A 24,791-nucleotide genomic window follows, 5' to 3' on the forward strand; every position below is an offset into this window, starting at 1 on the left:
TTTTTTTTTTTTTTTTTTTTTTTTTGCCCACCCCACCATGCATCCTTTTTTCCCCCTCTTTGCTGTAGCTAAATCACAGTGTCCTGTCTGGGCAGAGAAGTAATCACCCTTACGTGTACAGTGGGCACTGTGGACCTTCCTCAGTGACCCCTGCCCCTGAACCATTTTCCAAGACAAGGGAATCCCAAAGTGTTTGCTTAAAAAGATGTTCTCCAAATAGATGTACTCAGACTCCCACATAATAAATGCTGTCCAAGGGAACTCAGTCTGGGTTTGCATTGATTTGGTGCACAATTATGTAACTGGTGGTGTGATAAGTGTGGGCACAGTGACACGTCTAATGACTGATCTTTCTTAATCAAAGGACTACTCCAATTCTGCCCTGTACTACAAGGAAAACACCAGTGCAGCAAACCTTTGATCTCGTGGACTTAACAGTGTCACAAACGTTCAACACATGGATTTTTAAAGGTGTTTGATATTTTGGACATTGCAGGCAACGACATCTAATATTTGCATTTTGGCACACCAGAAAATACACACGTGATTGACAGTAATAAAATATGTATTAAGTAGCTTATGGGAGCAATTCGTTTTAATTGGATATCTGCCTGCGAGGAGGGGAAGCCAACTTTAATTTTTGCAAGCTTGTCAATTATATCACCGTTAATTACCCATCGCCACGCTTTTCTTAATCCACCTCAAGCGGCTTCTTATGGCTGTAAAAATATCGCGGTTCCGCAACACAAATTAGAGCCAGTAACATTAAAGAGTGAGAGTAACTAAAGTCTTTAGTATTTTTTATGGAAAATTACTAGTAGACTTAAGAATGACAGGGGATAGTTTTTTACGCATTTGTCCTTTAATAAAAGTCCTTCAAAATAAAAGCGCCCACCATGCGCCAAGTTTAAACCACAAGGAAAAAATAAAAATGAGGGGGGAAAGAAAAAAAAAAATGTCTTTGGGTAGTATAAAAAAAGTACAATTCTTTGGTTCTGTACACCCAGGGTTATCACAACAGTTCAGGCAATAAACTCAACAATCTTGTTATTCAACTTTTTTTTACATATACTTTGACATATAATTTCCTTCCATCCCCCACCCCACAACCACTGCCTTGTTGTGACTAAGCATTTAAAAGAGTTTGTTAATAAAGCGTGAATGTACAAGTCAAACGGGAAATTTCTTCACAGTGACATCTGAGCTCAGATTCGAGAAAGGTCCTGGTGGTTCGCGCCACTGCCTTTAGCCGTCAAATCTCGGCATTGAAAACAAGCGTACCTTTGCATTGCATTTCAAAATAAGAGTTTCGTATGCAGCTTCCTTTTCCAAAATTAATAAAATAAGTACTCATTAGGTTTGCTCTTTCGGCTTTTTACAGTTAATTTTTAAAAAACGGTGTCATTCAGAAGTAACGGTCTTTAATTAGAAATTAGAAATTTTCAATTTTTTACTATTAAGAACGCAAAAAGCCTTTTATTACTTCAACCTTATGTGACGGGTCTCTTCCTGCACACGCACGTACGTACTCTGGACTCTCACAGTGTGACGTATGCTCTGGCGCCCGGTTAGCTAGCTTCTAAGCTAGTTAGCTAGTTGTGGTTTCTAATTGCCAGTTAATACCAGCTAGAACTAGCTAGTAAGTGGCGTTTTCTTCCCTGGTTACTATCAGCATCGACTATGGACGACGAAACCCACCCCAGAACCCTGTAAGTAGTTTTTCGTGTCCAGCAGTAACGTTGCGTGTCATTAGTTTCGCTATCGTCGGTGTTCGGTGGCTAAATTAGCTAGCTGTTGTTTCCACAAACAACTGGATGACATAAACATTTAGCGTTTATGCTCCACTATTTTCAGGTTAATTGACATAAGAGTTAATTAATAAGTATATGTGAGTTATATATAAGTGTTAACAACTGTCTGTTAGATGTTACTAACATCGTTAAAAACAGACTACTGTAAGGAACTTCACTTCAAAAACTCATAATCACCAATGATACTGTAATACCAGAAACGAAGTACCCGTGCTTCACTTTTTCAAAGTAAATAGCTCGTTTCCTGGAGTAAGTGGACTTCTTTTTATTTTTCCTCCTCTAGGTATGTGGGAAACCTCTCCAGGGATGTAACAGAAATTCTGATCCTGCAGCTCTTCACCCAGATAGGACCATGCAAAAGCTGTAAAATGATCACAGAGGTAAGCAGCTAAGGTTGCTGGGTTATCTTGTTTTCTACATTTTCACCTAGTTGTAGTTTTAGTTGAGCCACACTGTTAATCTGTTGTGTCTGACCTTATCCTTACAGCACACGAGCAATGATCCCTATTGCTTTGTGGAGTTCTTTGAACACAGAGATGCTGCTGCAGCCCTTGCAGCCATGAATGGGAGGAAGATATTAGGAAAGGTAGGACATAGCTGCTCTAAAAAATTATATGCAAAGTTATTAAGTTTATTTGTTGTATTAATGCCTCTCATCCTTGAATATCATACAACATTGTTTTCCTGAGTCTTCTTCACAGTTTTAAGTGCTCTCTGTGAATTCTGTTTTCAGGAGGTTAAAGTAAATTGGGCCACCACTCCAAGTAGCCAGAAGAAAGACACATCCAGTAAGCGATCGCCTATTGATTCCCCTACACCACCACGCACACAAACACACGTACACTCTGCTGGAATCAGAGTCTACTGGGGATTAGCAAATAGTTTGTTTACTATGTTCGTGTTTTCTTTTGTACTAGATCACTTCCATGTTTTTGTGGGTGATTTGAATCCAGAGATTACTACTGAGGATGTCAGGGTTGCGTTTGCGCCATTTGGGAAAATATCGTAAGTTTTTACGTGTGTGTGAGTGTGAGAGTGTTTGTGTGTGTGTATTTTTTTTTCTACTTGTCTTATGTGTAATACAATATGTTTCAGTGCAACCACTGATTTTTTTTTTTCTTCCTCCCAGTCGGTTGAGAAACAGGTTTTATAGGTTGTAAAGGTGAAACAGAAAGTTGCATTACACAATGAGGCCTGCATTACTGATGTAATCTTTTTGGTTGAAAGACAATTATGTTTGATTGTCAAGGACTGCAAATTGGCGCTCTGTGCACACCTTTTGGAGAGAAAAACGAACCAGACAACATAATGAATGTGTAACAGGAAAGGATTAACACTAGAATGGAATAGAATAGAATAGAATAGCCCTTTATTGTCACAAAGAGTATTGCTTACATTGAGTAGAAAAGGTCCCACATCGATGCATGTAAACATACTTAAACATGGAGTAACTAATACCTTTAAAATCATGTTGTTGTTGTTTTTAGATATAGAGTGGCGACACATTTGCATTGACAATGTGGTCGGTCTATTATGTCTTTATTTTTATGACTGAACTGTCAGTTTTTTTTATGCATATGTAGGGTGTGGTAAGTAAACTGTACAGCATGTGAGCAAAATGTAAGCTGTGTATATGTACCTGAACAGCTTTTAGTTTTGAGTCTCAGTGAAGTAATAGCACTTTGGTTATTTTACAGAAATGCTCATAGGATTGGACAGGAGCTTGAAGGCTAACAGCAAGGAACTGTGCACTCTGGAGACTCAGATGTAGTTTTTTTCTCTATTTATTCCATTCTTTCCATATGTCTTTATTTGTAGATGCCATGTATTAACATGACCTAGCTTAGATTAACAAATTCCAATACAAAATGTCTTCCTCTAAATCTGTGTTTTTTGTCTTATTTTTGATTTGCATAGTGTTGTTTGTAGTGCCATGATCCTCTTCCAAAAATTCTGAAAATGTCAATTTCTCAAAATTTGCAGCTCCCCAAACTCCATACTCCATATTGGTGGTAAAGAATTGACCAGGAAAAATAAAGAAATCTGTTAACAGGCCATGTATGCCGTTTAATTCCTTTTTTCTCTTTTTGATATTTTCTATTTATTTCTGTCTGTAGGAAGAGTACGAACAGCAGCTTATAAGAATGCATGGTAATCCATAGCCATTTGCTTTGTGATTTTTAAATCTGTAGCCTACTGTTGTGAGGACTGAGCAAACAGTGGTGCTCTAGTGGTAAAGATCCATTAATACGTCAGAAATGATTTAAAGACAGTACTGTAGGCTGCATGTATTTGTACTTGTTTTTCAAGTGTTGCTTTGAAGTTATATTACGAGTCAGTACTCCGTACAAGGTCATGATAGCTAATGTAGCTTAATGTCGGACAGAGTAGTGGATTCACAGTTCATTGTGTTTTGCGTGGTTCCTTTTTTGTTTTAGTGTAGAAGATTTAAACTTCAAAGTGTGCTGAAGTTGTTCTCATTTCTCCTTCCAGGGATGCCCGAGTTGTGAAGGACATGACGACAGGCAAATCAAAGGGGTATGGATTTGTGTCCTTCTACAACAAACTGGTAAGGCTCCAGTGCGAGAACACAGACTGAAGGTTATTTCTATTTTCTGTTTCTTATCCTACTTCAATACATTCACAGCACTTAAAACTCAATTATTCATAGTTAGTCTTATCCTAACTACAAGCATCCTAACATTACTAATTTCCTATTTTAATCACCAGTTTCAGTTTCAATCTCAGAATTCTGATTTTAAAATGAAAAAGAGTAATGCATGGCCACAAATGAGTTTTATAAATCTATCAAATCCATGAGTAGTCGTTTGGTTTGGGTTTACAGGATGCAGAGAATGCCATTATTAACATGTCGGGACAGTGGCTCGGAGGGCGCCAAATCAGGACTAACTGGGCTACGCGCAAACCTCCAGCTCCTAAGAGCATTCAGGACAGTGAGTATTGTCAGATATCCAGTTTCGGCAGGTGCTATGATTTCAGATTAACTGGCCACTTCATTAGGTATACCTTGCTAGTATTGGGTTGGACCTCCTTTTTCCCCTCTGCCCGAGTTCTTAATGGCCTCAACAAAAAGTGCCTGAAGCATTTTGGTCCATATTGATGTGATAGCATCACATGGTTGCTGCAGAATTGTTAGCTTGAATCCATAATGTGAATCGCCCGTTCTACCACATAAGATATAAGCTTTGTTTGGGATCCATATGGAAGAGGATTAGGGCCACTGGAGAAAAAAAAAAAAGTGAGCAGGTCTTTTTTTTTTTTTCTTCTTTTCCAGAATTCTGGAAAAAAAAAGTCAGAATTTGAGATTAAAGTCAGAATTCTGTGACTTTTATCTTAGAATTCTGACTTTTTCATCAGAATTATTTTTTTTCTCAGAATTCTGACTTTAGTCTCAAAATTCTAAAAGAAAAAAAAAAGATGTGCCCACTTTTTTTTTTTTCCTTTTCCCCAGTGGCCTTAATCCTCTTCCGTAGATCCATGCATTCATGTTATTCACACCAAATTCTGACCCTACCGTCTGAATGCTGCTGCAGATATTGAGATTAATCAGATCAGGAAACAGTCCAATCTTCTATTATCTGGTTTTTGGTGTAGCTGTGTGAATTGTAGCTGACAGGAATGTCATCCAATGTGGTCTAATGCTGCTGTAGCCCATCTAGTTGTAGGTGGTGCGTTCACAGACGTTCTTCTGCAAATCTTGATTACAATGAGTAGTTAAATGAGTTACTGTTGCATTTTTGCTCAGACAAATGACATTCATTGGATATTTTCAGGGTTTTTTTAGACTTATCTCTGTAAACACTCGAGATGGCTTTGGGAAAATTCCAGCAGATGGAAACTCAAACCAGCTTGTCCGGGACAAACAAACATGCCATGTTCAAAGTCACATAAATATATTTTATTCCCCATTCTGATGCTTGGTTTACTCAAATGCATTGAGTAGCTACTATGTGATTGACTGATTAGATATTTGCAATATTGAGCAGTTGAACAGGTATACCTAATAAAGCAGCCAAAGAGTCCGGTATTAACACACTTTGATATTGTATTTAAATATAGAAGAAACTCTCTTAAGAATAAATTCTCTTAATTTCCCTCACTTTTATCTTCACTTTCACCTTTTCATGTGACACATTTGGGTGTAGTTTGATAAAAAGTTGCAGCGCTTTTATGTGCATAAATTGCGGATTTGATTTGATTTTTATTATCAGCATGAACTAAATGTGTAAATTATAATCATCTATTTAAAAATAATCTGTTTTTATTTCAGATGGTTCAAAGCAGCTGAGGTTCGATGACGTAGTGAATCAATCCAGTCCACAGAACTGCACTGTGTACTGTGGAGGGATCCAATCAGGGCTATCAGGCAAGTGTCACATTCTAAAGATGCCATTGTTGCACCCTCTAGTCAGATTGTAATAATAACTTTTTAAGTTGCTTCCAATGAACTAACCTTGTAAACACTTTTTTGAACTCTTGTTTATCTTATCCAGAACATCTAATGCGACAGACCTTCTCACCATTCGGTCAGATAATGGAAGTCAGGGTTTTCCCGGAGAAAGGATATTCTTTCATCAGGTAATACTTGATTCTGTTGCAGCATTTGGCCTCTAGGTGTCAACACAAGCACACTGCATGAGTCAGAGACCATTTATACCTTATTCAACGTCAGCAATAGTTGCTGCTATGTTTATTCAGCGTTCCTGCTTGTAGAACTCTGGATAAGGGAGAGAAATATCTCCACATTGTTGTCCCTATGCAGTTTTCCAAAGCATTTCTAAAGTTTTTTTAGTTTCGATGTGCATGTGGTGTTATTAAAGGAAGTTATTTAACATGCTGGTAAACACGTTCCTGTCTTAATGTTAAGTATAGGGCTTAAATTATTTATTTTCATTTTAAACTGCATCCAAGCTTAACAGGAAACTTGGTTCTTTTTGTAATATGATAACAAATATGGTCTGAGCAGTATGAAAGTTTTAACTGTCCCTGTGATTTATCTGGTAGAAAATCTGACTTTCAATCTGTTCTTTTGCTTTGAAGGTTTTCCTCCCATGACAGTGCTGCCCATGCCATTGTTTCAGTAAACGGCACAGTCATTGAAGGACACGTAGTGAAGTGCTTCTGGGGCAAAGAATCACCCGACATGGCAAAAAGCCCACAGCAGGTAGAGAGAACATGTGACATAAGTGATGTTAAAATGCGTGTTTTGTATGTCAAAATTGGTAGGAATGACTACACACTAGTCACACTAGAATCAGAATGTAGTTTATTGATGTCTTAACTTCCAAACCACAAAAACACCCTGAAACTCATGACTTTGGCCACTCTTAAAGTAATCTTGCTTTTAAGCCATAATATAGAAAAAGTGGCACATAAAAGGGAAGAAGAAATTACATTGAAATTTACTTATCAAAAAGGTTTCTAGTGTCGTATTTTTCTTGTAGTATTATTTTTGCTGTTAAATAAACAGGTAAGAGATTGTATATTTACTCACTTTTCTGTCATCTGGTGTCCTTCAGGTTGATTACAGTCAGTGGGGACAGTGGAACCAGGTCTATGGGAATCCGCAGCAGCAGCAGCAGCAGCAGCAGCAGCAGTATGGGCAGTATGTGACCAATGGGTGGCAAATGCCCTCTTACAACATGTATGGCCAGACATGGAACCAGCAAGGATTTGGAGTAGAGTGAGTTTGACTTTTGATATTTTATATAGCTACACTGTTTCACTTAAACACCACTTATTATATTTTAAGTTCTGAAGTATGTAACCTAAAAGCACCATATTTAACATAAAGAGAAGAACTGTGTCTTTGATTTGTTTTACAGCGCACCTGATATTTTTGTCCATATTTGCACTAACTGGGTAACTGTTATCCTTTCAGGCAGTCCCAGTCAACAGCCTGGATGGGAGGCTTTGGATCTCCATCAGCCCAGGCTGCAGCCCCGCCTGGAACAGTCATGTCCAGCCTAGCCAACTTCGGCATGGCTGGCTACCAGACGCAGTGAGAAGGCCCTAACCTCAATGTAATACCAAGGCGACACAGCACTCTTACATTTGGACAGCTGCTGTGGTAAAAGAAGGGTGGGGCCATATTCACAAAGCCTTTCTAGCTAATAGTTGCTCCTACACAATTACAGTATACAACAGAAGGGAGCACACCCCTGTGCAATATTACATAAATGTCAGGTGATCAGAGCTGTACTGTCCAACAGTAATTGTGTTACTTCTGAGTACAGCAGTATGGTATTTGCTCTCATGCAAAGTTAAAAATGAATGGTATATATTACCTTTATAATAAATATGTTTATATAATATTTGCTTTTCTTCATCAGAGGAAATACCCTTTCAATTCACGCAATAATGCTGTTACTGATACAGTTTTGACTCTTTTGAAATCTAGGTAATATTGTACAGGTGTGTATTCGCTTTTGGTGTAGAGTGTATGATTTTAATCATAGTCAATTAAACTCAGAACATTTAAAAAAAAAAGTTTGTTTCATTATTATTCCTAATTCTGTTTAAAAGAGGAAAAAAAAGTGCTCTTGGGCTTCTCAAGTAAAGCCAAACCAACTGTTTTTGTGTGAGTACGTGTTTAAGGACACGCAGTCTTTATGAGTGCTAGACCATGTGAAACATTGAGGATTCATGCCTACAGGGTAGAGATCTTGGCAGAGACAGGACTTACGATGCCTTTCCTTTCATCACACATTTAACAGGTTGACCAGTGGGCCAACCCATTAAAACATCAATTTAGTTCTTAAATCTAATTTGTTACTCAATACAAATTCTTTCATATTTTACAAAACTAAAGGGCCTTAGAGAAAATGTACGTGTAACATAGCGCACACTTTTTAAATGCCACTATTATTATTATTTTTTTTTAATTCATCAGCTCATGAGGATTAAAAACCGTGAAAACCTCAAACATACCAACATTAATATTTAAAAACCAAACTATGGAAACATTTTTTTTTTTAGTTTATTTTCTGGTCGTGCTTGTCATTTTAGGGCGTAAAACAAGCCTTCACGCGAGTTCATGATAGTGCTTAACTGATCGAGCAGGTAAATCCTCCATGGATTTGTGCTATGCTGCACTGAGCCGCAAGAATGACCCACTCAACGTTGGTCTGGACCTTCAGGGAATAAAATATCCAGACTTTTAGTCCTGTTTTAATGTTTTAAGTCAAAAATGCTTTGTGAATAGAGGCCCTGGAATGGTAGTTTACCTTTCCATTATATGTGAAGAAACTCTTTGTACAAACAACTGTGGCTTTAAAGGAGATTCGGGTGGGAAATGGGATTGTGTACCAAGAAGATTTCACCTACACAGGTCTAAAAGCAAAAAAATTATTAGAATTTTCATGTTTTTTTGTTGTTGTTGTTTTTGTTTTTTAAATCAGATTTCCAGACTTCAGTGAATTTTAGTTTACTCCGTACTGCAGCCAAGATGGACTAATTCATAATGTCTCAAAGGAACGGCTGCAGCACCTGGTCTCTGTATATAGAAAGTATTGTAAAAACTGCTTAACCCCCAAAACTTTGTAAAGGTAACAAACTCTGCTGTGCTGATTCTGGGGCTGGTTTCCTAGAGGAATGCTGAATCTTAAACATTTTTGTCCGATTCTTCCTCCGTGTTAACGTCATCATTTAAAACCGCTTCTTTCCAGTGGCTTTGAATTTTCTGCATAGAGTTGTAGATTGAATTTTGTACTATAACCAGCCCTAGTTTTATTGCATAATTCAAATATTATGGTTTAGTTACCCACTAGCATAAAGAAAAGCTCAAATGTTTTAGGTTCACAAAGAATTATTTTACTTTTATTCTGAAAGCAGAGGGTAAACAGTGATACTAAGTGCACGTATCACTGTTTTGTTAATGTGGCAGAAACTTCCCCTTACACATTCTGAGTTTTCGGTTTAAAGAATATTGACACGTCTCGGGTAAATCATAAAACCCGCTGAGAAATTACGACAGAAGGATTTCTCACAAACATCCTGCCATTTTGGATTTTATTTGTGTATGTGCCATTTGTACAGAATATCACACTGTACCTGCTCGTTCTGTAGTGCTAGCCAACAAACAAACCTGATACCGATTTTGGTTTTGTTCATTCGCGCTGGGGTTTTCATTGAATTAAACAGGGTCTTGTTTGTCTAGAGTGTAAATACAAACCTTGATCACGAATCCTCAAAACTTAAACTGATGTACATACTGTAGGTAGAATGTTACAAAGTTAATCTCCATCATTAAATTTAAGCAATATAGTTTGTGAATGAGCCTTAATTGATTTGTTGGTAAATTCTGAATTTGTTATTTAAAGATGCTCCATTTAAAATCTAAATTATTTTCCTTTTGATTTTTCCTCATTTTAAGTTTGTGTGCCATTTTCAGGATGTAGCAGGAAGCAGGTGATGTATCAACTTGAACTGCACGCTAATGACATGTAATATATTTGTTGCTTAAACTATTGAATGTAATGACGATTTGCTTTTTTTTGACCATTATACACATAAATTGAACAACAGAAGTGATGTTTATATAATAATAAAGGATGGAATCGATTTCACATTTAACGGGAAAACTCAACAAAGTCACTTCAAATAAAGAAACCTTTGAACCTTTGAATGTTCGGTACATTTATTGAACACTAATAAATGCTGCTGCAGGAAACCATATATTCACTGCCTACCAGACACAGTAAATGACAATTATTAAACTTTAGATTAATATAGAAGACAACACATGTTTCACACATTTGCTCAAAATCTTTCTGCCCTTTTTAGTGTTGTTGGAAAGTTTAAAACGTGAATAATGGCAAGCAGTTTTTTTTAAGGTACTGTACTTGGTTAATAGACTTATTTTTCCATTTTTAACAGGAATAGGTTTGGTATCTGCCAGCATTCACTTTTGACTACCAGCATCCTATCAGCTGATGATGATGGCATTAGCTAATGTTTGTTTGTTGTCTCAGTTATGTGTTATGTTATGGTTTTTATAATACTTAACACATGTATTAAACCACCTGTCATAAAACAAGAAAATACAAATCTAACAAAACTTTTTAGAACCAAAAATCATTGAATTCACATATTTATACCCAAATTTGAACCAACACACTGGACTAATCAGAAAAAAATCAAATATAACATTGAACCACTAAATTAACTAATTTTGCAACTTAATCAAAAGGAATGTGTTTTACTACTTTTCTTGTAAAATGTAACATTCGTGGAAAATTCACGGACAACAATAATTATATTTTAATATTATTTTGGTGAGTTAACCATCACAGAAACGTAAACCTATTTTTGTTATTACCTGCACTGGTATTTTAAGACAGCTGTGGTATAAAGCTTACATTTGGTGGTGGTCTAATAAATTTGTTAAACACTATGCAAGTTTTATTCATTTTGTATGTTTAAATTGATCTTCCTTTAAAGATGTAGTGACAGCTGAAAGATTTTGGTTTCACTGAAACAAAAATTGAGAAAAGAATTGTTGCAGAATTTCAAACACTGGTATCATTTCATAGTGAGTGCATCCCAATCTGATAAGTATGATTATTACACCTTGGCATGGTGTTGAAAATTTATTGAGCCATTTCACTAAACCATATAAACTAAAATTGGCCAATAGATATTGAGCAAATGTAACCGAATGTGAACAGTCATCAATAGATTAAAGCAAAGTATTCACTTGGAATTTAGTTGACATATGTATTGCCCAGTACTGGATTATATTGCACAACTTCTCTATTTAAATATATTGTATTACACAACACTAATGCGTAACATAACATAACATTTTATATATATACTTAAACTGTGCAGTCAGCTAGTAGACAAAATATTATTTATATAATTTACATATCTGCATGAGATTTCTGTTCTTTCAATATTGAAATGTCGTATTGTCAGTACTTTATTTAGCATGTATATTAGAAAGTTTTTATCCAGTTGTTTTCCTCAGAGGTTAATTACATACATCACTTGCTGGTGGAGCTGTGTACTGCTTGCCTTCGGGATGACATCTCTGGCGTCTGTTGTGCTGTCCTCACTGACCGAAGTCATGACCATCTGAGACAGTTTCATCCTTCTGGATAAGGGCAGTTTAAAATGAATCATTGTGTGTATGTAACACTGCAACCAAGAAAGTCTACTCTCATTTTCTCGATGCTTTACAACACACTTGGTAGCTTGAATAGGATGTCTAACATGTAGTCTCGCTGTTTACAAGTGATGTTTACTCACATTGTTATTGGTCACGGTTTCTTTGCTGTTGCAGCGTCTTTAGCTTTCCCTTGTAATCCCAGTTTCTCCATAATCAGCTCAATCTGGGACACAATGCCTGCCACGGAGCTTTCAAGGTGAAGAACCTGTTTGGCCAGACTTTTGTGGCAATAGAAAGGTAATTTAGTTAAATGTATTGCTCTGGTTAGGAGAATGAGATAAGTGAATTCCCAGGTTAAGTTTAAAATTTGTCCCACCTCAAGAAATGTTCCCGCTCCACAAAGGTTTGACTGGAATTGCTCTTGTGCTCGTTGGATTTGACAGGAGGCTTCTCGTGTAATTCCATCTGATAGTTCACTCCGAGATTGTTGATTTCGGCACTGAGAGCATCCTGACAGAAACGCAAAATAATAAACATTTATTTTGTTAATCGGCAATCAAAATAAGAAATGATCAGAAAAAAATGTATAAATATGAAAGAACATAGTCATATTGAGCTTTTAAAGTGCACAAACCCTCTTTTGCTCCAGCTCAGCTTTCATCCACCTTTGTTCATCTTTATCTAGAATTTTGTTCCCGTCGCGGTCAAACTTGGAGAAGGCTGCGGTTATTTCTTGATCGCCATGTCCCATCCTTTACAATCATCACAGAGGTGAGGCTCAGGTTTAATAGTAAAATTACCAAGTGTTCCTTTTTGATGTTTTGTCACTTACTCTTTAAGAGTTTCTCTGAAGTCCTGAAATTCAAGATCTCCAGATCCAGAGTGTAGAACCTTCTGAACATCTGATATTTTCTCTTTTTTAAGCTTCAGCTTCATAAATGTCTTCATGTAGCTCTGATTTACAAGAAAAGTCTGGTAAAACATCATCCATAAATACGTCTAGTTTTATGTCAATTTCCTTTAATTTGCTTTTACCTGTTTAAAAATGTCAGTAATTTGTAGTTCATCTTTTTCAGAGAGCTCCTGCTTCACCTCTGCATATGTGTCATTTATGATGGCCAGGAACATGTTCTGAGGGAAAAATACACAAGATAATGTGACTTCTCGGGTCAGATGCTTTTATTATCAGTTATCTCGTGCAGAAGCATGACTTACCAGCAGAACAAAGAAAACAAAGAACACATAAGTGACAAAGTAGATCGGCCCAAGGACTCTGTTAGCGCTGTCGATGGCATCAAAATCAAAGTCTCCAAGAATAATTCGGAACTGTGTGAAGCTGTGGGATGGATAAAAATTATAAAGAACTAATAATCAAGTGATGCTCATTAAGATGAAACCCTTCATCCTGCCATTGTTTTCAACCCCACTTACATGCACTTTACAAAGGTGCTGAATGTTTGAACCTGCGTTCCAAAGAGCAAATATCCGAGTTGAGCATAAGCAAAGAACACGATGAAGAACATGATGGCGAATCCGAAGATGTCTTTGGCACATCGCCCCAGTGTGGAGGACAGCTGATTCATGGTCTTACTGAAACTGATGTACTTAAAAATCTACAAGGACGAGAAGAAAGCACACATTCTCTGGAGAGACACCAAAGCAAAATACCACAAGCAATATGTTGGACTGAAAGGTGTCAGTTCTTTACCTTGATCCATGCGAAAAACAGGTTAACCGCATTCATGTTGTTATACTGGGTTTGCCAGAATGCCAGAAATTCAAAATCTGGATAGATGTTAGGATTTTTCAGCAGATTCCCAAGCAAGCTGTCCACTTTGATGGTCCGAAATACATTGAATATGATGGCAACGATGGCAAGCTGTGAAGAAGGTTGTTACTTTTTAGAAGGGCCTGAAAAATCTGATAAAACGACATGTTTGAAACATCTCTTCTTACCAATATGACAACAATGTCTAGTATGTTCCAGATGCTATTGAAATAGGAGAACTTGTGTATTCTCAGCTCAAGAATCTCCTCCACAATGTAGTAGAAGATGAATACGCAGAAGAGCAACTCGCAGCCTAGGATGAAGTAGTCCCAGGTCGTTATGTAGCGAATCAGTTTGACTGTTCGGATCTGGTAGGAAGGGATTGCTCCACCGGTCGCTGGGAATTCAACCACCAACCTGAAGAAGCAGATGACACTTTGGTTAACCACTGGATGGGAATCAGCAGGTGGGTAAAGGTGCAATGGGAATTAATGCTCCTTACGTGATGACGCAGAACAAGTTGATGTTCGCGTTGTAAGTGGAGAAGTCGATGAAGACTGCTCTGGTTCCTCTGTCCAGCCAAAGGTTGTTCTGTAGCTCTGTCAGTATGTTGGCGCTCTCCTCTTGTGTGCGACTCAGGTCTTGATAGTATCCTGCTCCACTGTAGGTGGCCACCAAGCCCCAGTAAGAGGAACCCTTTATCTCTTTCTCTGTGTGATAGGTCCAGCTGCAGCGGAAAAACACAAATACTTAGAACACTAAATTGTGCTTCTGCACTTCTTTGTATGTCAGTAAGAAAGCAGTGAGTGAATTACGCAGAGCCGTTGATGAGGCCGAAGCTCTGCTCGTCTTCCTTCTGGTTAGTGTAAACAGCGAAACAGTCTTTGATCCCATTTTTGAAGTCACTGTAGACAGTGCAGGAGTTGTTCTTGATCTTGATCTGCCTCATCCTGGGGACACCCAGCAGCATGTTCTCATAGTAGATGAAAGACGTGTTTCCGCTTTCCAAGGGCTGGTTATTGTACCATGTTGTCCAGTAGAGTCCGTTCAACAGTGGGCCCTGGGCAAACTTTTCATAAAAAGAAAGAGTTTGATTTGTACCTTTCTTTGTGTTCTTAGTGATTTTTACCCCTCAGCCTGAAAGGTTTGTGGTATTGCTGTCACCCTGCAGGCAAAGGGGGAAATAGACTGGTAGGCAAGCGTCAGGTGGTGTGAACACCCAACTTTGTAAACCCAATAACTCAAAAATGAGCCGACGTAGGATTTTCAAATTGATACCATCGACTAAAAAAAACACATCTACGAAAAACCAAGACAAAAGTTTGTATAATTAAGTTCATCTCTGGCTCATTTACACAGTGTATCTTTTTCCTGTCTCCCTCCCTGAGCCTGGTTCTGCCAGAGCTCTCTTCCTGTTGAAAGAGACTTTTTCCTTTCCACAGTCATCAAGTGCTTGGGTCGTCTGATTGTTGGGGTTTTCTCTGTATTGATATAGGGACCTTACCTTATAATATAAAGTACCTTGAGGTGACTGTCGTTGTTACTTGGCGCTATATAAATAAAATTAAATTGAACTGAATATCACTGAACCTAACTTCAAGGTTGGGGTCAATGATAGAGGTTAAGTTTTCTGAAAATCTTGTGAGTGCATTTACTCAGGAAGGCTATCATATAGGCTTCTCCTACTGATAGCTCTAGACAATAGACGATCTCAGACACTTTGGTAACCTTGATACAATTCATGCATTTTTTTTATTTTGCCTGTTTCTCAAGGGTGCAGCATGATATGTAGCTATACCAGTGTCACTGTCTCAGTAAATTAAACAACTGACATTAAAAGCTTTTCCCAGTTTTCATAATGATAACCGATCTCCTATGGATTTCCAGGCCAGGGCACAATTTGATAGCAGAAGATGCCCCACACTTATTGTTTCAATTTATGTGAACATGGCCTGGAAAGATCTGTCGATATTGCTGCAGCTTGTAGTCAAAGTGACGATGCAATTCAAAAGATCGACTCAAATGTTGCATAGATTTAAATTTTTGAGTTGTATTATTTGTTACCAATTATAAGTAAGGAGAGCTGATGTGTTTAAGTTGACCTTTGACAAATAACAGACAGTGAATATAAAATTATAATTAGGTGGGTCTGAAAACTTACCAGGCCTTTTTTAGGCCTAGTAAAACAACTCCTCATTTCTTTATGGGGTTGGAAGGACATATTTTTATATTCCTTCATGTACTAATAGGAACAATCAGTAACAATTAACAGTATTGCTAAAATCTTGAGCATGTGGAAAAAGATATGAAAGAGACCAGTAACACAAACATCACTGCTTGGTCATTTTAAGTGATATGCTAATGCAGGGAAGAACATAATCGTACTTAAGGATGATCAGTTTTTATAATTGTTTTTATGATGTTTCCATTTGAGTTCAGGCACTAATATACATGTTCGGTTAAATTAATCATATAGTTCCTTAAAATTTTGAGAACATCTCGGCTTTGAAGGAAATGAAAAAAAATGTTGATGAAAAGAAAGAAACATTTAGTGTCACAACAATCACTACCATGTTTCCCATGGTAGTGAATGAGCGTGTAGGAAAACTTACAGTCCAGAAGTCAGCCATGGAGCCAATAGACTGAAACATAACCCCACTGCTACTGGGTGTATTCACAAACAGGTTCGTCATGGCGTTAGTGTAATAGTAGGCGCTTGAGCTGGTCATTCCATATGTCACTGAAAGACAACGTAATCACATTGTTAATGCCATTGGTTCCTATCTGTCTTTGGTCAGGCTCAGCTCTGAATGTTGCTCCATTCAGTTTTCTGAGATAAGACTCGAATGCTGACACGCAAACCTGCATTGAAGACTTGTTGTTTGGCTCTTTTTTGTTTTTACATCGCTCTAGCTATCAGACAGATCCAGATGAGAGGCCGTAATTTGTTTGAAGAGGGAGCACGCTGTCCTGACGCAAATAGCCTCGTCAAACAGTGTAAATCTAACCCAGACAAAGGATGAGGCTAAAAGCTCTTATCGCTAAAAGGCACATCCCTTTCACTCCTAGCTGGACAATGGCTTTTGGGAAAGAAAAATGGGAAGGCTATTTTGTGGAAGTCATTAAAGCATCAGGGATACTTTTAATGTTAAATCAACAGTCCAAAGTGCCCTAACAGCCTGTCAAACAGTGAGCACTTTAAAGTGATCAGTAAAGCAAATACAGGGTTTGAAAGTAGACATAAGGTGATTAATAGAGAAGCATTAAGCAGCATCACATAATCGACTGTAATGAATTTAGTGCTCATCACACTCACAGTTTAAATCTTTTCTGTCCATCCCCTCAGTCACATTATGAATCCATAGTGTGTAAAGCACATGCTTTTTAGATATGTTTGGATGTGTATCCCATATTTCAATGACAACATTATGTAAATTAAATACAGGATATTGTTTGGTAAGTAAAAACGTGTCTGAATAACTTCTTTTTTTAAATGTAGGAAAACATTTTTCATAACATAAGATTAAGCGTGGACAGGAAGAAGGAATTATAGTTTTTAACCAGGGTGTTGAACATTAGGCATTCATTAAGCATGTTGAACACTCAGTCAAAACTTTTGAGATCAGTGATGAACAGAAATGTTGATGTGGAGTACTCACGGAGGCATATGTCCACCAGGAAAAAGACATAGACCAGCAGCTCCCGCAGTGTGGTTCGGATGAACAGCTCTCTGTTGTCAGAGGTGTTTTCGGTCAGCGTTGTCCCCCACAGTGCTACAGAAAATAGAAGTTTAAATCATCAATATGTAATTACGTGACACAAGCTTTTTGGGTTTTTTTGTTTGTTTTTCTTTGCTGGTCTGTCAAGCAGAAGTATACCGGGCTCGACTGGTTTTACTCATACTTGTTACACTATTCATACAGCTGAGTCTTTCTTCGAAGAAGAAATGCCAACGTGAGGTAGATTCAAATGTGTTCTTGCCTTTGACAAAAGAGCAGCAGCCTCTTCGTTTCTTCTTCAGACTTTGGTCTTTGGTTGGTGGGTCCTCTGGGAGCGTTACCGGGGTATCCAGGTTGTACAGGCTATTCATGTTCCCCTCGAAGTGGGTTTTGGGGTTGAAGACAGTGGTGACCTGGGGGAAGGGTGGAGGGGAGCTACAGTAGCCCTGGTTCACCCAGCCCCCGTTACCCACTTTGTCCAACTCAGAGTCCACTTGCCCAGTCAGGTGGCTCTGAGCCCGATTGTTCAGGGTCTTCATGGTGCAACACGCGTGTGTTTCTCTGTGTGGAACTTCTGGTGTTTCGATCAAAGAGGAAAGTGAAGCCGAGCAGTGTCGGCAGCTTTTGAACACCTGCTGGAGAGGTGGATGACATCAGCTGTGTTGAGGGAGGAGCTGCTGATCTACTGTTGTAGTCTTGAGATTGAGACCCTTTGAAACACATTGACGTAATAGCACAGTAGGTGTTCTGCTAACACACAGCATTGACATACTGATTTCTATAGTGTTTGGATAGTTATAGGATAATGCAGAACAATAACATTTAACATTGTTTGGTTTTCCATTTGATTAAATTAGAAAACAAGAAGCACTCAGAGAGCGCAAACCTCCACCAAGTTAGCTCACTCTCTGGGCACTCCTTATGTAACATATGTGTTAAATACTTGTGAATTTCACCCAAAACACCTTTTTTTTTTAAATTAAATATTTCATTTTGCATTTTAATCTCCTGCCTGAATGATCTGAGTCTGTGTGTGTTCGTGTGTGTGTGCGCTGCGTGGTGATGTAGGCGTGTGCATGTGTGCCCCGGTCACAGCTCCTTTCAGCATGGCCGGAGATGGGCAGTAAAGAGCCAAAGACCCAGTGCTGTCTCCTGCCTCTTACTTTCACGCCAGAACACAACGCATAGACAGGCGTAACACATGAATGGGTTACACTTACTTTGGGGTGGTGGACGGATGTTTAGTTTGATTATGTAAACATTATGTAGGAGTAGGTAATGGATAACAGGCATGGATTTGTGAATAACTCAAGATCATTATATAATATTATACCACAGTATATTTCAGACTAACCAGGCAGCTCATTCTCTTTCTAAAGGCAGATATGAAATGGAAAAGTGAGGTCAGAGGTCAAATGTGAGATGATAGTTCAATCCAAACTATAATGTGATATTTAGAATACATATATACTGGTATCATAAATGTTGCAAATACAAACAAAGGCAGTAGAACTTTAGAAACATTTCAAAGATATTATATGAAACTGTATTTGACCCTGAAGAAGAGGTCAGAGGTCTAATGTCACGTGATATAGCACAATACAAACAATGGCAGTAAGAAACATAGTTTCAACTATCTCTAGCATTATTATGACTTTGATCTATATTTAATTTGTTGACCTTGAAGGAGAGGTCAGAGGTCAAATGTGAAATCTTTATACAGTAAATTCTACATGTTGACAGTACACACCATACTTGTAAGAATCCTAGTTTATAAGTTATAAGGCTTTTTGGTCCATTTTTGACCAATAAATCATTAAGCTGACTTTGAAGCCCTTGGTGGGTGTAAGCTATATTTTAATGGACTGTTAACATGACCTCACTCTACACCCCTACAAAGTTTTATCAAAATTCATTCAAACCTTTTCGAGCTATCGTGTTTACAGAAAGAACGACGCGCTTGCTACCAAAAACACGTCCTTGGCGGAGGTGACAAAATAAGAGTAGCTTCCACATCACTCGCATCCTTCGAAATGACATAAAGGACTTTGGTAAATGATAAACTTCATTCTTTTGTAGGAATCTCTACACAGTCCTGTGTGTTAATTTGCTGGAAATGTCCTATAAAAAAAACACACAGCCATGGGCTGAATAAGGCTGAATAATTCAGCAGTTGAAAGACAGTTTGCTTCACCCTCTCAATTACTTCCATGCTGAGCACATTGTTGTCACTATTGATTAACAAATCATCCAAAAGAGTACTTCTGCTAAGGAAATCAATTAATTGCATGTCAAGCATATTCTCTGTTACCAACTGTTCACCACGTGTGGCTGAATTAATGAGTGTAATTGGAGGTTCACTTACAGCCTCTGAATAGTTACCATTATGCACTTTTAGCTCTTCCATTTATTAATTTTTGCATCATCTGCTAGTGCTATAACAAGCCTCTCGCAGCACCAGCCACTTGTATTAAAGTCTTAAGCACTTAAATCCAAACACAGCTACACAAAAGAACAGCAGGGTAATCAGATGAGTTTAATGCGTTAGTGTTTGGACATTACAGCTAAAGCACTGCTGTAGATGTCTTCAACTTAATGTGGATAGAGTTTGGGGCCAGCTATGGGCGTTCATGCTTCATTGGCTCTGAACAGAGCGATTACGCACACCCACTGCCACACAATAGAGTTTAATTTCTGCTCCCCTGCTGAAGCGGTGGTAGGATCTGGCACGCAGGCTTCCTTGATCTGCTGCGGCTTGTGCCACTGTTCAAACTTACTCATATCTGTAATAATCACTTTTCAGTGGCTTATGATAATGATGATGATCATAATGATCATGACAGCTATTTAGATGGGTAGCCCTGTGGCTGTAAGAGTCGCTGATGATAGTCTCTGCTTACATTAAACTATCCTGTAGCAAAACTAAATGATTGTACTTTTAAAAAAAACTCTTTATGTATCAAGTAAATTTGAGAGTCAACTTGCTAAATGATGCTAATTAATCACAAACATTAAGGCTATTTTCCACCCTGTCATGTAAAAGTGTCTTATCTCAAAGCACAGGACCTTCAAACAAAAGGATGATTTAATACCAAGGCTGCAGAGCGAGGCATCGCTTCTACAGGGAGTTTGACATGTGCAAAACAAACCATGCTGTAAATTATTTCTTCCCAGTGATAATCCCTCATGCAAAGTGACATTATAAGCATTTAAATGACAGAATTCTCTAAGTAAGAGAAATATGTTTTGGAAATGTTATACTTTAAACGTCACAGTTTTGGTATGAAGTACTCAGAAATTAGCCTTTTTTCATATGTATATTTTGCAAACTTAAATAGCAATAAAGAGTGTGTGAATAGGAAATGAGCAGACCTCTCGTAGCTGTACCAATAAAAACAACACTTATAAAGTTTCATAAAAAATAATTTTATTTTTGATGAAAAACTATAATAAAAAAAAAGTCTGTTGAAAAATAACATACTTTTTTTTTCAAATCTACAAACATGCATTTACACCTTGGGAAAATAGTTACCTTAGTTATCTGGACATCAGCTATGCATCTAAGACCACAGTGATTTTTGCATAATCCATCAAACATTGCACAGCTTTTTTAGGGCCATATCAAAATAACCGATTAAAAAAAATACAACATTGCCTGTATCCTCAGTACAATCTAACGGTCATTGCTATACTCTGAACAACAACTTGCTCAACATTGCTGGGTTTCCTAGCAAAAACAAATGAAAGGCTTCAAGCCGAAACCGAAGCCTCTTTGATTGTCATACAAAAGGAAAATAATGCAATACAAATGTATTTACTGTCTCCTAGACTGGAGGAAAATGATTCACATTGTCATTCACATCCAACAACATGACTGATTATCTACTCGATGGAGCAGTTTATGCGTGCACCTCGTTCCCGTCAAACTGATACGAGAGCGATGAGTGGATGTACTCCTGTCCGGTAGCGGAGTCGTACCTCATGAGGCAGGAGTAGTTTTCAGGCTGCACGCAGTCAAACTGCAGGTCCAGCCACTGCCTGTGAGGACCAGTGTGCCTCCTGGCGTCTGTCAGGATCCGGTTGAGGGCCACGATGTAGCTGAGGGCCATCTGCAGGGTTTCATACTTGGACAGCTTCTTGTCCTGGCCCCACTGTGGGACCACCTTACGTAAGCGATCAAAGGCTGTGTTCAAGCCCTGCATCCTCTTCCTCTCTCTGGCGTTGGCAGCCATCCGGCGCCTCGTGGCAGTCTCGTACTTCTCCGGGCTCTTGGAGTCCAGCTCTGAAGATTCGGATCCAGAGTCGGTGCAGCTGGGTCGACGGGCCTTCATGGTTTTCGATTGAAGACTCAAACTAATCAGATTTATCAGAGAGGTTCCTACGTTCAAGATTCAGTGCTTCTCTGTGTTAGAGCTTTGATTTATTTGTTTTCCCAAGGTTTTCCCTGTGCGGGGTCTCAAGTATTTGCAACTCCAAGGAGTGCTCAGTCTGAAGAGTCCAAGGTGTCTGTGATCCTGGAGACATTGGGGCAGCTTTTATAAGACAAAGCAGACGAACAGGTGGCAGCAGGTGGAGCCCCTGCCCCACCCCCACCCTCAATATTGCTCATAGAGAAAAACACACCCATGCAGACTCATAAACACCCACACCCACTCCTAGGCACACACACACATCCTCAGCGCACACACAAACAAAACCTTAATGAAATTCCAATTATCTTGGGCTGGGCTATCTGGCCATGGCTTCACTCGGAGCCATGTGTCACAAACACCAAAAGTCTACCATCTGGTAGCTCCGCTCACCACTGCTGAGGATGCAAACAAGCTAATAGAGGCTAAGATTGTAGGTACTTCTCAGTTATGTAGAAGCTCTAATGTAAAACATACTAATAAACTATAATCGCTGGACTTCTAATTAAGTTAAATGCAAAAATAGATTTCTTGTATTAGAAGCTAAAACTTCAACACAAATGTTGCTTAAAAGGAATTTCATAAAAATCCAGTTTATATCTCAGCCTCTAAAGGCATGAAAGGAAGTTTTCAATCTGTACATAAATGAGTCTTTGCAGTCTAACATTTCTTTTACGTTGTTGTCTTTAACTGTCAGGATTCAGTCTTTACAACATATCCGATTCATATATAAATTAAATATGGACTCTTGCCTACAAAGCGATTATTAAGTTACATAAGCCATCGAGAGAAAGGCTTTCATTTAAAATGTAATTGCCCTCTGTGCGACGAGAACCATAATCTGAGATTAGCCCGAGGCAACGCGAGTGTAAGTGAGGCCTGTAACCTGAGGGACATTAACAGCACATCAGGGGATTATGACTTTCAAACAATATGGAGCAAGATGGTGTAAAGATTACTGCACCGGTGGAGGACTTTTTTGGGGTGTGGGGGGGGGGGGGGGTGGTAGCAGTTTATGTTCAGATGTGCAGACTTTTATAGTTCTCTTTTAATGCTTTTTATCAGTGTTTTGGCTGGTAATGAATGAGAGTGTATGGGATGCATTAATGTTCTTTATGTACTTGGGTCTGCATGCGATATAAATAATTGATCTGTTTAGTCGGCCGAGAAAATGAGACAGACAGAATAATTTGTCTGTCTGTCCTTCCCATCTGCCCACGCCGTCATTCGGCAGGTTCCAGTGACACTCAGACTTATTCTGCTGAAACACCATTTGAAGTCAAACATCATTTGACTTCAAAATAGCAATGTTTTCATCACTTTTACACATTTGCTCTGTACTTACATGTTTTAATGTACTCTAGTTAACTACTTTGAGATGAAATACAGCTAAAATGTATGGGATCAAATATTAAACTTCCAAATTTTATCAGTATAACACACTGTGAGCCACATACAGCCCACTGTGATCTTAAGTGGGTCAGTGTAAAGACATTTAAATAAACATTTAATCACTCAAATGTCTGAATATATGAAAAATAAGTGCAACAGTAGATCTCATTTGTATTGTATTTATTTTCTTTTTGTTTTTTTTTTACCATGGAGAAAACAACAACAACAACTAACAAACAGAAATTTTTACAGTACATAGTAAAAAACAAGAACTTTTCTGTTACTTGACTATTTCAGTTCATTATTGAATGCCAGTTGGGGTCTTTATCAATAGGAAATGCAGTAAAACTTATGAAAATACAGTTAAAAGTTAAAAATCTACACCCTCTTTCACAATTTCCAAAGTTGCCCAGAGGGCCCGATTGGAGTCATTGCTGGGCTTCCTCTGGCCCCCGGGCCTTATGTTTGACACCTCTAATTTACATAATAAGATTGTATTCTTAAAAAAAGGGACTCGTGCGTTTGATTCAAACATTGAATTCAGCACTTTTGTTTATAATTCAGCTCTTTTACATGGTAACCCTTTTTCTTTATTTGCTGCTGTTGCTGTGTTTTGTTGAGGTTTTTTTTCCTGTTGTCGTTCTTTGTCAGGAAGGACATGCAGCTCCTGCCACTGTGTATTGACAGACTCAAAGCTTGGGTGTAGAGGCAGGTTATGAAAGATTAATCACTGTCGGAGCCCGAGCATAATGCCCGTCTCTGGTATTGGGTCAAGCACACAAGCTGATGCTGTCTGGTCATTTTGGGATGGACTGGTTAGCTGTGCAGTTAGGCATGTAATCCCATCTACCAGTTGGTTAATTGATTACAGATTGATGCAGTTTGCCAGCTGCTGCTTGTCTTGTCTGAGGGGCTCGTCTCGACGTTGCCCTGCCCTTACGTGCCTTCCACCCTTTTCTTTTTTCGCAACCCCTCATATGATTGGCTTGTCGGAGCACCGATGGCTCAGCCATGCCCCTCTGTCAAAAGCCATATGTCACATCTGAGGAGTGATTGGTTTGCTCTGAGAGAATCATGCACCCTCAAAAATCCAGATCTCCTCATAGAGAAATAGAGATTAGGGAAGAAAGCGTATGCTTTAGTGCAAGCGAAAGTGTAAGACCAGGTTTAATCTACATCGAGTTAATAAATCTCATTATCATCAGGATCCACCTTACCTTAAACAAGCAGCTTAAATAAGATTACACTTACTTTCAGAGGAAATGCTTTGTGTGCTAAACTTCTCCTTAAACATATGTGAGCGCTTATCAAATGTATTTTGTGACAGTTACTTAAAAAACTGTTCGGCACACTGATGTTACAGTGCAATGAAGACAGTAACAGTTATCAGATTTAACGTATTTTAAAAAACATCACGGCAATAGTCATCACAAAATGAGCTGTAAGTGTAACGAATGCAACTTTTAAAAAATCTAATAAAAAACAAACAAACATTTGATTGTTTACTGCTTTACAACACCCACACACACAGCACCCAGTTAACAAGTAGGCCGGGCAGCT

The 24,791-nt window shown here is 38.4% G+C and overlaps 3 protein-coding genes across 5 annotated transcripts; 1 reads left to right on the forward strand and 2 right to left on the reverse strand.

The window, feature by feature from the left end:
• Positions 1 to 1,515: 1,515 nt before the first annotated feature.
• Positions 1,516 to 10,458, forward strand: tial1 (TIA1 cytotoxic granule-associated RNA binding protein-like 1). 3 transcript variants are annotated; one of them, XM_031737877.2, is made up of 12 exons: positions 1,516 to 1,709; positions 2,095 to 2,191; positions 2,299 to 2,397; positions 2,545 to 2,599; positions 2,729 to 2,816; positions 4,305 to 4,380; positions 4,657 to 4,765; positions 6,103 to 6,198; positions 6,326 to 6,410; positions 6,873 to 6,996; positions 7,352 to 7,515; positions 7,714 to 10,458. In XM_031737877.2, exons 1-12 carry the CDS (start codon positions 1,681 to 1,683, stop codon positions 7,835 to 7,837), a joined length of 1,146 nt encoding a protein of 381 aa, XP_031593737.1. In that variant the 5' UTR covers positions 1,516 to 1,680; the 3' UTR covers positions 7,838 to 10,458. The 3 variants fall into 3 exon arrangements, with proteins under 3 accessions (XP_031593737.1, XP_031593738.1, XP_031593740.1); XM_031737878.2 differs by lacking the exons at positions 1,516 to 1,709; positions 2,095 to 2,191; positions 2,299 to 2,397; positions 2,545 to 2,599; positions 2,729 to 2,816 and adding an exon at positions 3,795 to 3,869; XM_031737880.2 differs by lacking the exons at positions 1,516 to 1,709; positions 2,095 to 2,191; positions 2,299 to 2,397; positions 2,545 to 2,599; positions 2,729 to 2,816 and adding an exon at positions 3,912 to 3,962.
• A 1,386-nt stretch (positions 10,459 to 11,844) lies between these two features.
• Positions 11,845 to 17,969, reverse strand: pkd2l1 (polycystic kidney disease 2-like 1). Its single transcript, XM_031737927.2, has 15 exons — positions 17,693 to 17,969; positions 17,371 to 17,484; positions 16,324 to 16,451; positions 14,527 to 14,780; positions 14,214 to 14,438; positions 13,900 to 14,128; positions 13,652 to 13,822; positions 13,375 to 13,556; positions 13,159 to 13,279; positions 12,979 to 13,074; positions 12,776 to 12,897; positions 12,578 to 12,695; positions 12,320 to 12,453; positions 12,084 to 12,221; positions 11,845 to 11,928 (listed from the first exon to the last, which is right to left on the reverse strand). The coding sequence occupies exons 1-14, from the start codon at positions 17,967 to 17,969 to the stop codon at positions 12,095 to 12,097; spliced, it is 2,298 nt and encodes a 765-aa protein (XP_031593787.1). The 3' UTR covers positions 11,845 to 11,928; positions 12,084 to 12,094.
• Positions 17,970 to 21,329: 3,360 nt separating this feature from the next.
• On the reverse strand, positions 21,330 to 21,761 carry atoh7 (atonal bHLH transcription factor 7). The gene has a single exon (XM_031737928.1). The coding sequence runs from the start codon at positions 21,759 to 21,761 to the stop codon at positions 21,330 to 21,332; it is 432 nt and encodes a 143-aa protein (XP_031593788.1).
• Between the last annotated feature and the right edge of the window lie 3,030 nt (positions 21,762 to 24,791).

This window comes from Oreochromis aureus, linkage group 13 (assembly GCF_013358895.1).
Source record: "Oreochromis aureus strain Israel breed Guangdong linkage group 13, ZZ_aureus, whole genome shotgun sequence".
Classification (NCBI taxonomy): Eukaryota; Metazoa; Chordata; class Actinopteri; order Cichliformes; family Cichlidae; genus Oreochromis; species Oreochromis aureus.